The sequence below is a fragment of the Papio anubis genome, chromosome 1 (assembly GCF_008728515.1).
Source record: "Papio anubis isolate 15944 chromosome 1, Panubis1.0, whole genome shotgun sequence".
Classification (NCBI taxonomy): domain Eukaryota; kingdom Metazoa; phylum Chordata; class Mammalia; order Primates; family Cercopithecidae; genus Papio; species Papio anubis.
This window is the reverse complement of record NC_044976.1, coordinates 145,925,432-145,940,296: the sequence shown is the minus strand read 5'-3', so window position 1 is coordinate 145,940,296 and position 14,865 is coordinate 145,925,432. Positions and strand designations below refer to the sequence as shown.

The following is a 14,865-nucleotide window of genomic DNA, read 5'->3' as shown; positions in this document are numbered from 1 at the left end:
GCAGGGCCAGTGACTGCAATAATATTTGGCTATATGGGCATACTTTCACACAACAGGATCCACGTATTTGTCACCAACTGGACCGATGGTAGAATCATAATTACTTTTCGAAGCAAAAGATGTTATAGTGCACTAACCCTGAAATCAAGCTATTTCTGACAATTTGGTAATATGTCCTATTTGAAGGGAAATCTCCCCCCCCCAAAAAAAACCCAAAACCAGCAATCTTGGTATAAATCACATTTTCCATTTTAGTCTCTCGCTAGCTTTCATTTTAAATCTTTCTTAAAACCAGTATGCCATTTCTTACTTTTACTCTCTGGTATACAGTAGCAGTAGCAATTATTATATCAAAATGGGGATATAGCTCCTTTCTTATTTATACTTGTCATCTAGATTTGGCTATTTCCCAGAGAAAAGCAAGTACGAGTCTTGTAAGATATCAACGTTGTTTTGAAATCTGAAAAAAAAAAAAAAAACCAAATCCCCTGAGATTGGCTTTCGTAAAATCAATGGTGGAGATTCAAGTCTTTAATGTCTAACCTTATCTCACCCTCTCTTCCCCAAAGAGAGTAATATACACTTAAAAATCAGAATATTTTTTATTAGGGTTTTCATCTGGGTCTTGCATAATTATTCCTCATATGTGAACTATCAAACTGTGAGCTTCTTCAGGGAAAAGAAACAACAATGATGCAGTTTGTTCTCTGTGATTAGGGGGATAAGGCTTTTATTTCTCCTGAATATGATGATAGTATTATGGGTGAAACATCCATGATAATGAGATGAACTTGCACTTCAAACCCCCACAGTACACAGCCTTTTCTTAAAGATGATCTCTTATCTTGGGAAAGAAGAGATGTTCAATTTCAATTGCACGATTTTTTCCCCCCTTAAAAGCCGGCATACATTTTATTAGCTTCCCGCTCTGGCTGAGTAGATTCCCTGCTCTTGTTGCAGAAGGTTCCTTTAACTTGTGTGATTCTGGGGAGGAAGCTGAAAGCAGCTTAATTAGCTCCTTTGGCTAGGGAAGTGTTAAAACCTGACTCCTGGCACTCTTTCAATTTAGTGCTTTAAAATGATAAGCCGAATCATCTAATTCTATATACAAATCAACTGGCCTGCAACTGCATGGTTGAAAGGGTCACCACAATTATGTAAAACATGAGTAATAACTATAATTGGGGTAGTTTGCTAATACAATAAAAAGCTCTGAACATGAGAAAAGTTATGCTCACAGCAGTAGCTATCACTTTCTAAAGTAAGAATTCATGGATGAAATGACATGAAAAAGATGGTTATAAAATTTTAATGGAATGATAAAAGGCAAAAGTCAGCCTCTCAGCTGAATTCTTAAAATCCCTATATATCACAATCAGCTCCTTAACTGTAAAATCAATGTGGAGTATAACATGTTGTCAATGCGGCTGTCACTGGAGGGGAGACTGGGAGTATGACAGGCACACAGCTCAGCTGGCCGGTGATGAAAATACAACCTTACAGCGCTCTCCGTGGGTGTAATTGTTTAGAGAACTCCCTCCTGGAGCTGGGAACAGGAGCATCCTTTCTGTCCAGATCACAGATTCATATTTCAAACCATTTCATTACAACATTAATAACGGAAAGTAGTTTCATTTTGGCAAATGAAATTATCTTTTATGGGAAACTATTTTGCTCATCAGCTTCAAAAGTTCAGCCCTAGCCTAAAATAGAGTAATAAAATTGTTAACAGAGGAGTCTGCTTATTTAGTTTTATATTCAGGTGTGTATATTGGAAAGGGTGTGTGTGCACACACTTGCGTGTATTTGTATGCATGTGTATGAACATTCAGTTTGAATGACTCACAACTTGAGTGTGTGTATAACTTTCAGTGGTTTTGTGAGTCTTCTCCACTTGTTTGCTATTCGAGTTACCCATGACTGATCACTCAGTTTTCTTGTTACATTCCCATTGTTCCCCTGAAGCAACATTTTACCATTCTAATTAAAGCCTCACTCCGTTTAAAAACTCTTTTTGGTAATATTAACTCCATAAATGAGTATCCCCTAAGTTTACCAGTGAATTAAAAATCAAAGTGGCAAATATATGGATGTATAATTATATAAAGCAATATACTGTGTGCTAATTGTTAATGCAGCCTTTTGTTATTCACTACTGATATGTTAACAGAAGAATAGAGTAATGTACTCTATCTTGTTTTTAATCATGAATTCTTTTACTGATTTATTATTTATACCCCAACTACTTCCCCAAATAATTTTTGACAGCTCATAATAAAAGTAACCAAATGTGAGAGGAGCAATAAAATAAAGAAATATTATTAATCTTATGATAATAAAGAGGGTACAATAGTTATTTCTCAAAACAAAAATTAAGAATGGGCACTGCGGTTTTGCAGAAATATGAACTTTCAGCCTCTTGACGCTGATGAAAAATGAAATGGGCTGTGTAACATAGGTACCATTATGTAATGAGAGAAACCTCTGAAGGCTAAAAGGCTGTTGGAATTGAAAGGACATTATTTGATAGTTTGCAAATAGAAGAACCAATATTCAGGAACCATTTTTCTGTATTTCTCGTGATCTCAGGAGAGTATTATTTAGAAAGAATGTTTCAGCCTCTAGAGCTGGAGCATATTGTGAGGTGAATGGCAGTAGATGCATCTGTGATAATTTGGTGCAGAAAATAAAATGCACTGATGTAAGAATTCATGAAGTTAGGAAAACATCCTAAAAATCCTAAAGGTCATCACATTCACTCCTTATATTTGGGCAAAACTTTATCTGAATTTTTCCAAATGTAGCAAATCAACTCTGTTTACAGGGACATTGTCAAAATGAGGAAAATAGCAAGATTAAATGAATCTATGTATTGTTTTAGCATTACAAAATGTTCTTTTATAGGCAGGTGCTATATAAAATGCTATAGAAAATGATTATGGTAAACATCCATCTCTCTGTTAATAACTAGCAGTTTTTAGATACTTGACTCTCTAAGAATTTAAGATTTGAGACTGAAAACTAAGCTCGTGCCATTAAATATCAACCTGTGGCAATTAGCTTTGAATGATCTCACATAGTCCACTGAGAGTTTTCAAATATTGACAATTTAACTTTTTCAAAGCTAAAAAACAAGAATAGTGTTTTAAAATAGTGAAAGGCCAGCAGATAACATTTCCGGATAATGAGAGGATATACTGTTCCTGCTAAAGTGTCTTGCATGTAATACACACTCAATAAAATTTAAGTAGTAATAAGGTGGCTGTGACAAAATTATTTTTTATTAATTTCTTAAACATAAAAAACTCAATTTTTCATTACTTTCACCTGCAGTCTTCAGCTGTAAGAAACACAGATATTACAAACCTCTATATTTGGAAGAGCAGTGTGCTTTAAGTGCTCGGAGGAGATTCAAGAGCTCAAGTGGGAAATTGAGGCAAGGTGGATAGAATTTTGGATTAATCAATCCATTGTTTCAAAGGATTCTGTATTGGTCAGTTTTGGCTTGAATAAGTTCCTTTTGATCTTACAGTATAAAAATAAAATATAAAAATAATCATAAATATTTGAATTTGTTAATTCTGAAAATTCAGAAATTTGTGGAGAAAATCTATGCAATGGAAGACAAAGTATATAGTGACAAACATGCAGAACCAGTTTGTTCTCAAAATCAGAAGACCATAAATGTTATTTTTTGATCCTGGGTCTTCTGTTCTATGCAAAACAGATACCTGAATTACTGTTTGAAAGGATAAACATGTCAGCAATCAGAGGTTAGTACCTAAGGCAATTGGAAAAATATTTGGAATGGAGAAAGCAAAATAGTCGTGCAGCACTACTGAAACTTGTAGTTCTTCTTTCTTCATTAAGTAATATGTACTCATATAAATATGTTCCAATCTCATTTAAAAATATTCCTATTTTTCTCTTGTTGCATAGAATGCTCTTAAGGATGCAAGTGAAACTTTAAATTCTAAAATGCCCTAAGGATAAGATGTTTTTCATGCAATATTAGTTTTAAAATTTCAGTAATCTTAAGGGCATACATACACTTAAATGATTCAGAAGTCCTATTCTAGAATTATCTTGATCAATTTATCAAATTTTATACCACATGTTTCCTTCCTCTTCTGTTACACGGTCTCAGAGTATTTTACTCTTATTACAGGTTGTGAGAATAAAAACAGGAAAACTGGTTTTGTTTTAGAATTCCTTCTACATATCCCTCCCCTTCATTCTGAATAGCACATGGTGTGGGGCTGGCAGAAGCCTCTCTAACTAGAACATTTGTTAACTTAGCCAAGACAGCAGCCAATGTTGAATCAGAGAGACAGCCAGCCAGCCTGCCTCTGACCAAGGCAAAAAAATGAGAATCACTTTTGGGATGTCCCTCTCTTACATTCACCTCTTGTTCCCACTCTCCCAGCCTCATACTCAGAGACTGGAACAACTGACAGGACAACCTGAGAGTCCCTCTCCAGGTCTCATGTGTCAGGGTTCACCTCTTACAGCAACTGCTTTCCAGCCTCACCCTGAACCAATGGAGATGGCGTAAATTTGAACTTGGATATTAAAATGCACTCCAAATATAAATCATTTCCAATTTCTCTCCTGGTCTTCTCCTCTGGGTAGGCTTTCCTGGTCCTCATGTTGAGGGGCCATGCCCTTCCTCTGGGCTTGTTCTCGTGGACAACTCAGCTCATTCACTCTAACTATGGTTTTACTGTGTGTGCTCCTTGCCAGACAGTGGAAATCTCAAGGGAAAAACAAGGAAATCCATCCTTGCAACTTTCATATTCTTTTAGTCCCTGGTACACAGTAGGTACCCAGTAAATGTTTGCTTGAGTTTTTGTGGATTTACTTCAATCAAACTCTGCTTTTAATCAGTTCTTTGAGTAACAATTTTGGGGCACCTATTCTACATCAGACCCTTCGCCAGACACTGGTGATAGAAACATAGTTGAGACAGATCGCTAGGTCTTGAGACGTTACAATTCAGAAGGGGATATTGATGATGCATTAGTAAACACAAACCAAAATTCTAAGGGAGCCACAAGAAGGCAAAACTTCACAGAGGCAGTGACACTTGAGCTGGGGCTTGATGAATGAGTAGAATTATGTCAGGCAACAAAAGAGGAAGAAGCATGTTCTGTTAGAGCTAGATTTCGATTGACATCACATTGCCTTTCTGTCTTACTCCAGAAGAACCTCTGTGCCTTTGTAAATTACTGTGAGTATCTGAAAGATGGATGAAGGCTGCTGAGGGGAAAAGTAAAGCAGGACCCAGGTAGTAAGATAATTGTCTTCATTGCCCTCTCCTCTGTTCACAGTGCAATTATAAATGTGAAAAAATAACAAGATGTAATGCAATCAGCAAACACAGCATGGCAATGGTACAGTCTTGTGTCACCTAATGACAGGAATACATTCTGAGAGATGCACCATTAGGCGATTTCATTGTTGTACAAACATCCTAGAATGTTCTTACACAAACTTCGATGGTACAGCCTACTACACACCTACTTTGTGTGGTATAACCTGTTGTTCCTAGACTACAAACCTGTACAGCATGTTACTGTACTTAGTACTGTAGGCAACTGTAACATAATGATAAGTGTGTATCCAAACACAGAAAAGGTACTGTAAAAATATGATATCATAATCTTGTGGGTCCACCATCATATATGTGGCTCATCATTAACTGAAATATTGTGCAGCATATAACTGTACTTAAAATATCACCGTGTCATCAAACTAATGAACAAATGAAAAGTGAACCTACAGAATAAACTGTTCGAATTCCAAAGGTTTTATGCAGTAATGCCTCTTAGATTAGTGGTTAAAAACACAAATGTGGAATTTTAAACTACAAATTTGGGAAATGATCAAACATTTTAAAATATATGACAACTAAATAGTAAAATCTAGAGTGAATTTAAGTTTGTTTGTTTTTTTTTTTGGAGGTAGGGAAGTGATATTTAGAAAATGATTTCAATTTCATTAGTTAATCTAATTGCTTGCGTATGCCATATATGATTGTCCTTAAAATTAGATATCCCATATTTCAGTCTTCTTTCCTGGGAAACCTTAAGAGAAACAGATTATCTAACTTTTTTTTGGGAATCCACATTTTTAAGAAAAAGTAGGTTAATTCATAGTTAACACAAGGCAGGATTTCGGTACACAAAAGAGTACATCCACATTTAAGCTGAGGTTTGAAGAAACTTGCCCTCTGTACCCACTCCAATTTCTACATGTATGTACTTTACAGAAAACAATTGCAAACATATGAGAGAGAAGGAACACTCATATAATCAGGAGTGATGGTTATCTCTAGTTTCAAGATATCAACATTTTCAGCTGCTAGGCAAGTGCCTTCATTTTATTAATCACATGCTCCCAAGTCTAGCATAATCTTAGGACATTTTTGCAAGCTGTGGACATGCCAGGTGCTTGGACTGCCAGCAGCACATTTAAAAAATAATGTGTTGTTTGTATTTATCTGGTTGCAAACAGTTAAACACTACACTGACCAAATTGGCTGGAACAAACATCTTTTATTAACACACGTTTAACAGGATTTAAAATATTCATAGGAAATGTGCATTATTATTATTTGGCATCAGCACACTAGATTTTTAAAAATGCATGGAACTGGATATTGGTGGCACACTGGTGCAAATGACAAATTATTTGAAAAAAATCTATTAAAATTCTTGACATCCTGTTTCCTGTCCATGATAACTTCTCTGCGTCCACACACTTGCTTCTCTGGCTGTAGCTCATTGCCTGCCTAGATTTCTCTTTGTGGTTTCACCTGTGTCACAGGCTTGCTGAAAGTCACTGTCTTTAAATATCACACTAAAAATATTGCCATTGGTGACCCATTTTGGCACTGGAAAGCTATGAGACTGTGGTTGATGCAGAAAGGTGCCTGTTGATGGTATGGAATTTAAATATGGGCATGTGGTGACTTCTCTGTTTCATTCTTTAAGATGATATGTGAGATTTCTACATGGAAAATTGCACTCTAGGTCAGGCGCGGTGGCTCACATCTGTATTCCAGCACTTTGGGAGGCTCAGGTGGGCAGATCACCTGAGGTCAGGAGTTCCAGACCAGCCTGGCCAACATGGTGAAACCCGTCTCTAGTAAAAACATAAAAAAATTAACAGGGCGTGGTAGTGGGCACCTGTAATCCCAGCTACTTGGGAGGCTGAGGCAGGAGAATTGCTTGAACCCAGGAGACAGAGGTTGCAGTGAGCTGACATGGTGCCACTGCACTCCAGCCTGGGCGATAGAGTGAAACTCCATCTCAAAAAATGAAAGAAAGAAAGAGAGAGAGAGAGAGAGAGAGAGAGAGAAAGAAAGAAAGAGAAAAAGAAAGAAAGAGAAAAAGAAAACTGCATTTTGGTGAGCAGGGGGTGCTGGTCAGGATCATGTATGAAGCGTGATTCTGGCATGGACCTGTCAGTATGGGTGGTTTTATAAGCAACGCTTTGTAGCCTTGACAGAAAAACTGCTTGTGCCCAATGCCAATCACTCAGTCTTTGTCAACTCAATTGCACATCCTCTCAGAGACAGCATCCATCTCCACTGACATCTAAAATATACAGTACCCTGTCACCATGTCTCAGGGGTGAGTATGTACTGCTAACATAACCTGCAGGTACACATGGCCTCCTTCCAGTTCTTTGCTATGTATGTGACTTCACAGTGTACACACAAAGCAGAGGAAGGAAGGGTTCATTCATTTTGAGGAACGGGTTTAAACAAAAATGATGGTTATGAGTTGATACCTGCTATTTATTCAAGTGTTACTAATTCTTCCTTAAGGACAATGAAGGGTTAATAGCATTCACTTTGAACTCAAGCCCTAAATATCACAACCATAGTAGGGTCTCTGTGTATGAAAATTCCAACCACTTACATGTATGGTCTGTAAGACTTGTTTTATAGTAAAATGAGATCAAAGATAAGTTTACTCAACAAAGGAAGCTATGTTAATTGGTATTTTACAATATGTTGGACTTTTGCTTATTTATGTGCTACCTCCCTGCCAATAGATGGCAGGTCATGGCCCTCATTCAGTAAAAATTGTGGGGAGATTACCACTGAGGAGGTTTGAGTGTTGCCCTTTCTCTAGGGGAATAAAAAGTGTTGTGCCAAAAAAAAATTCTTTCTCCCTTCTTCCAAGCATTCTATTGAGACATCACCTCTGCAGTGGGTTGAATAATTATTTTTGGCTAATCTTTATTTAGTGCCATCAAGCATGCTGCTGTACATAAGAAGGAGATTACAAACCTATCTTCAGTTGTTTTAAATGTTTCTTCAGAAATCTATTTTGAGTGTGAATTCTTCAGTCCATAAATCTGGTGATCATGGCGTCCAGATTCCCCGGAGTGTATGTAATGTTCCTCCTAAAAGGTGGCGAATTAATGCCTTCTGAACTTTGGGTGCCGTTTATTGTACTGTGCTGATAATTTACTAAATGACACCCTTGAGAACAAAAATACTGAGAGTCCCCTTGCAAAGTAGCTGACTTTCTCCCAGGGAGTAATTACGAATTGGAAGAAATGGATTAAGTAATATACATTATTGCTCATAATGCTGGCTTTTTTTTTTGTAAAAATAAAGTCAACTTTAAACAAGATAGATTGTACTGATTATATCTCATTTGATGTCTTATCTTCACTAAAACAATGCAATTAAAGGTATTACAGAAATAAACCAATATATTTAATAAGCAATTGATATTGTTGCAAATACCATATCCTTGTGTTAATATCTAGGCTTTTAAAAGTCACTTAACATTCTCATTGGATATAGAGCCAGCATGGCAATGGGCCAGCAGAGAACATCTCCTAAGAAGCCTGTGATTAAAAGACTTGACAAGATTAACTCAAAAAACTTAACTGTTCAAAGATACAATGTCCTTATTTACTCTGTGTAGCTTGATTTAATTTCCAACTTTTCTTTTAAAAACCCTCTACTTTCATATATATGCTTTTATAGAGGCAATTTGTATAAAACCAAATGTTATGGTCATGTATTTTTCTCAAATATAATCTAGCAAATATATGCAGAAATAACTTTCTAGTGAACCACTGTAAAATTATCTTTATTGGTTGAATAAGGAAATCTCAATCCACCTTTTGTAATACACTGCTATCAGATTATGCTTCTCTATACTGAAGGTTGTCTTTGGGGTATGAGTAAAAGCAGGAAAATGAAACCTGTTTCCAGGAACAAGTATATGTAAGCAGCCTCATGAAGTAAGGTCCATATTTCATTTTCTTCTGCCTGCCAGAATTTCTCCGAAACAGAGAACATTCAGTCATAAAGCAGAAGATGACAACCTTTCTCTTGCAGGGCACCAAGATGTACCCTGAAGGACAGAATGGGGCCATATCATAATTTGTAGTGAATTACTTTGTCCTGTCTGTAGGCCTAACCCTCCAACCCTCCAAGACCACATTATTCTTCTTTCTGGAGAGACTGACCACCTTTGCCCCACTCTTGCCCTAGAAAAGATTATTGTCACTAAACGACAAGTAAATAAGGGAGGTTCATTTCTTTGCTTTGGAAAAAACTGAAGACATTTTAAACTCCCTAATGTAGAAGACATTTGGCTGTGTATTGTTCAGACCACTTACTGTCCTCTGCGGTCATGAATGGAATCCAAGAACTATGTGCACTGCCAAATCCATTGGAGGCAACCAACCGAAACATATACTCTGTGTACGGTTGGAGATCGCTCACTTCATAGCTTAACGATGCAGAAGGATTAGAAAATAACCTGTATGGGAAAGAAATGTCAATTAGGAAGTTTTCAACATTCAAAGAAATAAAAGCAAATAAATTTCTTACTACAAAAAATTTTAGAAGATGCCAACATACATTTAAGTACTGTAATTTTCTGCCATCAAATGAGATCTCTTTTAAAATAAATGGCCATTGACTGAGAGTTTGTAATCTTGTGTTTATATGAAATGTAAATGCTAGTAGTATTGAGACTGACTGCCATGTTGATTTGTACAGTAGTTGTTATAATTTGTTAGTGACAGTTCAAACATTATATTGTTAGTTTCATTGCTTTTTGTAATGCATGTGCTCATGAAAAGTTTCAGTGGGAAGAATTCTTACTTTAAAGGCCATATAAGTGAAAAACAGATAATTTTGCAAAGCAAATGATTATCCTCTAAGTAGTCTGGGTTTTTTTTTTTTTTTTAACTTTTAAAAGGTAACCCATATTTTTTGCAAATGAGAACCGACCTACTCTTCAAAAATGTTATGTCTATATTATGTAACCCAGCTGACAGATAAAATGGACAAAGTAGAATGCTCACTCTAGAAATTCATGGGTGGAGTCGCCAGACCTCATCTGGAGTTGGTATCTGGGAGAGCCAGGAGCGTTATTACGAGCTGGTGTAGACCAGACAACCTGAAGACTGGTTGGAGTGGCAGATGAAAGCCTGGGAGGCAGCACGCCATCTGGAGCTGTCGAAAAACACAGATGAATTAGAGCAGAGAAAACTGTGGAGAACATATGCTGGATGGAATCGAAATGCTCCATATACTGGAAAAACTGTTCCTCAGGATCAACAACAATGTTAAACATGGTCCATTTAATTTAACATTTTCATTCCTGAACTCCTGTATTTCCTTATTGTTCATTTCAACACAATTACATTAGTATTTCAGTCTTAAAAGCCGGCCCCCAAACAGCAAGACAAATGAATATGCAGCACATTCCCACCTGTACTTCTGTTTATCTAATTGAAAACATGGAGGGAATTTAGTGAAGCAAATATTAAAGTACCTTTTTAATTTAACTCTTTGTTCAACAGACCAAGCAATTGAACACTGAAGCAGTCCAAATCTCATATTCATCCCCCCCGATATCATCCATTGCTGCCTTAAATCACACCACTACACATGAACACAATGGCTTTATTTTCTTTCTTTCTTTCTTTCTTTTTTTTTTTTTTTTGAGGAAGGGAAGTCCCTTGCTAAAATTGTATTTTCCTGGAATGATAAATAAACATAAGTGGTTGAATATAACATATTCCAGCCTTAATGGTCATCCATGAAAATATAAAAATTAAACATTTTTCCCTATGTGTGTTATACAGTTATCCCTTCTCACAGTTATCACTTCTCCTGCCCTTATTCAATTTTGCAAGTTAGAGCACACACACCACTTTTTCTAGTCTAGTTGAGTCTCCAGCCAATCTGTTCTGACTTCAACATACCTGCTTGGTACAATTTACCAGGGAAATCTATTTGAATGATTCTAGAAGCCCTAATAGGAATGTGTAAAACTAAAGCCTATTCTACTAAAAAAAATTGATGACACTGGTTATTTAATTAATTTTTTCCAACAGGCATACCTCAAATGAGCCTGTCATATCAGCATGTTCTAAATCAAATCAGTTTGTTCCAAAGCTATTCAGAAACCTGAAAGCAAATTCAGCAAAACGCTGTGCCTTTAGGAAAATGACCTAATGACTCTGAGCCTGTATTTTCTAATCTTTAAAGTAGGTATAATATTTTTCCTTTATAGAATTGTTGTGAAGTTCAGAGATCATATAAATAAAGCACCTGATTTTAGACCCTGATAATTACTAGCTGCTAAATATTATTACTATTATTACATTGGACTGACCTGAACTTTCTTTAGCATAATTTAATTGCTAGTATAACATACTTTGTTGGGAACATTCTGATTATTCTAATATAGGTTCCTAATGACCACAAATTACCAGAGGCCATTGATGAAGAAGGAGAAGTGATCAAAATAATGAGAATAAATGAAATATCAGGGTCCATTTTCAACTTCATTTTATATATAACCTTGTGTAGTGTGTCAATTTTATGTACTCTCCAATTCAGAAGAAGCTGTCTGTGAACAATGAGGCTAATGAATGACCAGTGATGAGAATAGAAGAATTAGATTACATGTTTCATCAATCTGCTGTAATTGGTTTGAGTTCATTAATAATTCATTCATTTGTTCAATAAACATTTATTGAGGCTCCACTCTGTGCTAAGCAGTACTCTTCATGTGGAAGGAGAACAGCACTGAATAAAACAGACACGACTCTTGCCCCTAGGTAGCTTACATTCAAGTGGAGAGAGCAGGTGATAAACAAATAAGTATTGTGTACACAATAATATCAGGTGGCCATAAGTGCTTTGCAGAAAAATAAAGCAGGGTAAGGAAAGAGAAGGTAAAAAGAATTGTGCAGTTTTAGTTACTAGATAACAACTTCAATTCGATGGGAACATTATAGGAAGAAAATGCAATTCAGTGATATTTGAACAGAGACCTCACTGACATGAGAGAGGCAGCCATCCAAATGTCTGGAGGAAGAGCAATCCAGCCAGAGAGAGCAGTATATTCAGAGGCAGTAAGGAGGAAAACATTCTGGTTGTGTTTAAGGAACAGTAGGAAGGTCACCGTGGCTAACATGAACTAAGGAGGAGAGAGAAAGGAAAAGTCTTCACAGGAGTTGTAGTCTTCATAGGAGTCGTAGTCTTCACAGGAGTTGTAGGTCAGCATATATGTGATATTTAAAGGCTGAGATGGTGAAATAAACTAGAAGTGAGTGTTGCTAGAATGAGTATAGAAGAGGTCTGAGAACTGAGCCCCGGAATCCACCAAAATGTTGAGGTCAGGAGGAAGCCTCTATAGCAAAGGATACTGAGAAGGAGTGGTCAGTGAGGTAGGAGGAAAACTGAGAAGGTATAGACTGGAAGCCAAGTAAAGAAAGAAGGCACATGAAAAAGCAAGGACATCACATGAAAAAGGAAGGACGTATCAGCTGTCCCAACTCGGCTGAGACTTTAAGGAAGAAGAAGACTGGGAGTTAAAATTTTGCATTTGGCCAAGTGCAGGTGTTTGATAACTGCAAAGCACGGATGCAGTGCAGTGCTGGGCACAGCAGTCTGAGCTAAGGTTGTGAAGAGAATGAGGGAGTAAAGAGCAGATACATTGAGCTTAGACAACACTTAGAGGGAATTTATTCTAAAAGGGATTAGAAAATGGGGCAGTAGCTAGTGAAGCTCATGATATCAAATGAAGGTTTTCTAAAGACTGGAAGATGTTGCAGCATATAAGCATATTTATTGGAAGAATCCAGCATAGACTAGGGGAAATGATACTGTAGAAGAATGATTGCCAGAGCAAAGTCCTAGTGCAGGAAGAGAGAGGTGAGTCCGTGCACAGTTGAATCAACTGAGAGTCAGTGCACACTGGCTACCAAACAGAGCAGGGATAGTTCTCGCATTGTGCAAAAGTGAATGGACAGATGAAGATGTAGAGCAGTGAGTAGATGCAGTGACAGAATAATAGCAAAGATCTCCTTTGATGATGCCCAGTTTGTCAGTGAGCAAAATAAAAGCAAAGGCTCAGTGACAAAGTGTGTGGATGAAATGGACGCTTGAAGAGAGAGGAAATGATATGAAATAATTCTCTCAATTAGTAAAAGTGTGGCATGACTAGAAAGTGCAATAAGATTGCTGCCCAGGGCCAGCTATCCACTTCTTAAGTTCACATTTTTAGTTTGAAGGACATTCATTGCTAAAGGCTTTTTAATTGATATTTTATCTATGAACACAAATGGTTTTAAACAATCATAATTTCTTATTTGATTTATATACTTTGATTTATAATAAGTGCACACATAGAAAAAAGAACATTGTGAAAACACAGGCAAAAAGTAAAGTGCAAATTGCATACAATGTATCACATATAAAACCATGTCTCTTATTTGATTATTTTTGTCTAATTTTTCTACATCAAGGAGTATAATGTAATTGAAAATCCAAATTCTGAATTTCAAGTCATTAGTCCTCCAAAAAACAGTTTTTAATATGCACAAAAATCCCTTATGTGTTAAAAAACTACATTGCCTTTCTATTAAGAAAGTAGGAAGAAGTGCCCCAAAGTAGGTTTCACAATAATAATAAAGTGTCATGAATTCTCTTCTGAGTAATAATAAAACAATATGCTCCATTAAATTGGTATACTTTGAATATATTAAATTGTGAAATATTTCCAAAAAGAATGGTCATCTTAAATTATTTATATATAACCACTCATTCTGTATGCTTCCAGTAACACTGAATTCTGGAAACCTTCCTTTCCCCTCTGTTTAACCCCTTTTATCCTAGATTTAATCCTTAGAGGCTCCTTAGCACCAAAGCAATAACTGGGAGCCAGCCATAATTCCGCTGCTGGTTTCTTAACAGAAGAGCCCTGTATCCATCAGCTTGATATATTGTCTCCAAGATGCTCTGTTGCTCAAAAAGCTTCTCTCAAGTTTAATATGACCCTCACGGGGCAAACACTCCAAGACAACCGCCTGAATCAACACATCTTGTCCAGTAAATACTAATTCTACACAGCGACTAGATAAAACAGCTACCCCAATCTATAAATTCAAAGGAAGTGGGTTTTTAATAAAATTTCGAATTTAACCTGCTTCAGAAGACCAAATTCATACAAAACATTAAGCAATAAATTAAATCACAGATTGGAATAACGAGATGGTATAATCTCTTGAATGTATAATTTTATTACACTTTAAAATGATATACACCACTAGACTCTTATCTATATGAAAAATGAAAGAAAACAAAAAACCAAATAGACAATGACCGAGACATGTCCTAAACTCCTCTAAGAAAACAAAACAAAATAAAACAAACAAAATAGCAAATATAAAATGATTTATTTACACATGTCCTAAACCTTTGCTCCCTACAGATTTATAAAACTCTGGGGGTGAGCTCTCAAAGGCAAAAACAGAGGCTTTACAAATGTAGTTGGTGACTACCAAGTCTGTGGGGACAAGAAGAAG

The 14,865-nt window shown here is 36.4% G+C and overlaps 1 protein-coding gene across 1 annotated transcript in view; it reads right to left on the bottom strand.

Annotated features, from left to right (window-relative positions):
• Nucleotides 1-14,865, bottom strand: part of USH2A (usherin) — a 790,277-nt gene that overhangs the window by 265,872 nt on the left and 509,540 nt on the right. The window contains exons 38-39 of the mRNA XM_021927201.2: nt 10,348-10,498; nt 9,655-9,797 (exon numbers count right to left, since the gene is read on the bottom strand). Coding sequence (XP_021782893.2) covers nt 9,655-9,797; nt 10,348-10,498 — 294 coding nt within the window. The remainder of the gene's footprint in view (nt 1-9,654; nt 9,798-10,347; nt 10,499-14,865) is intronic.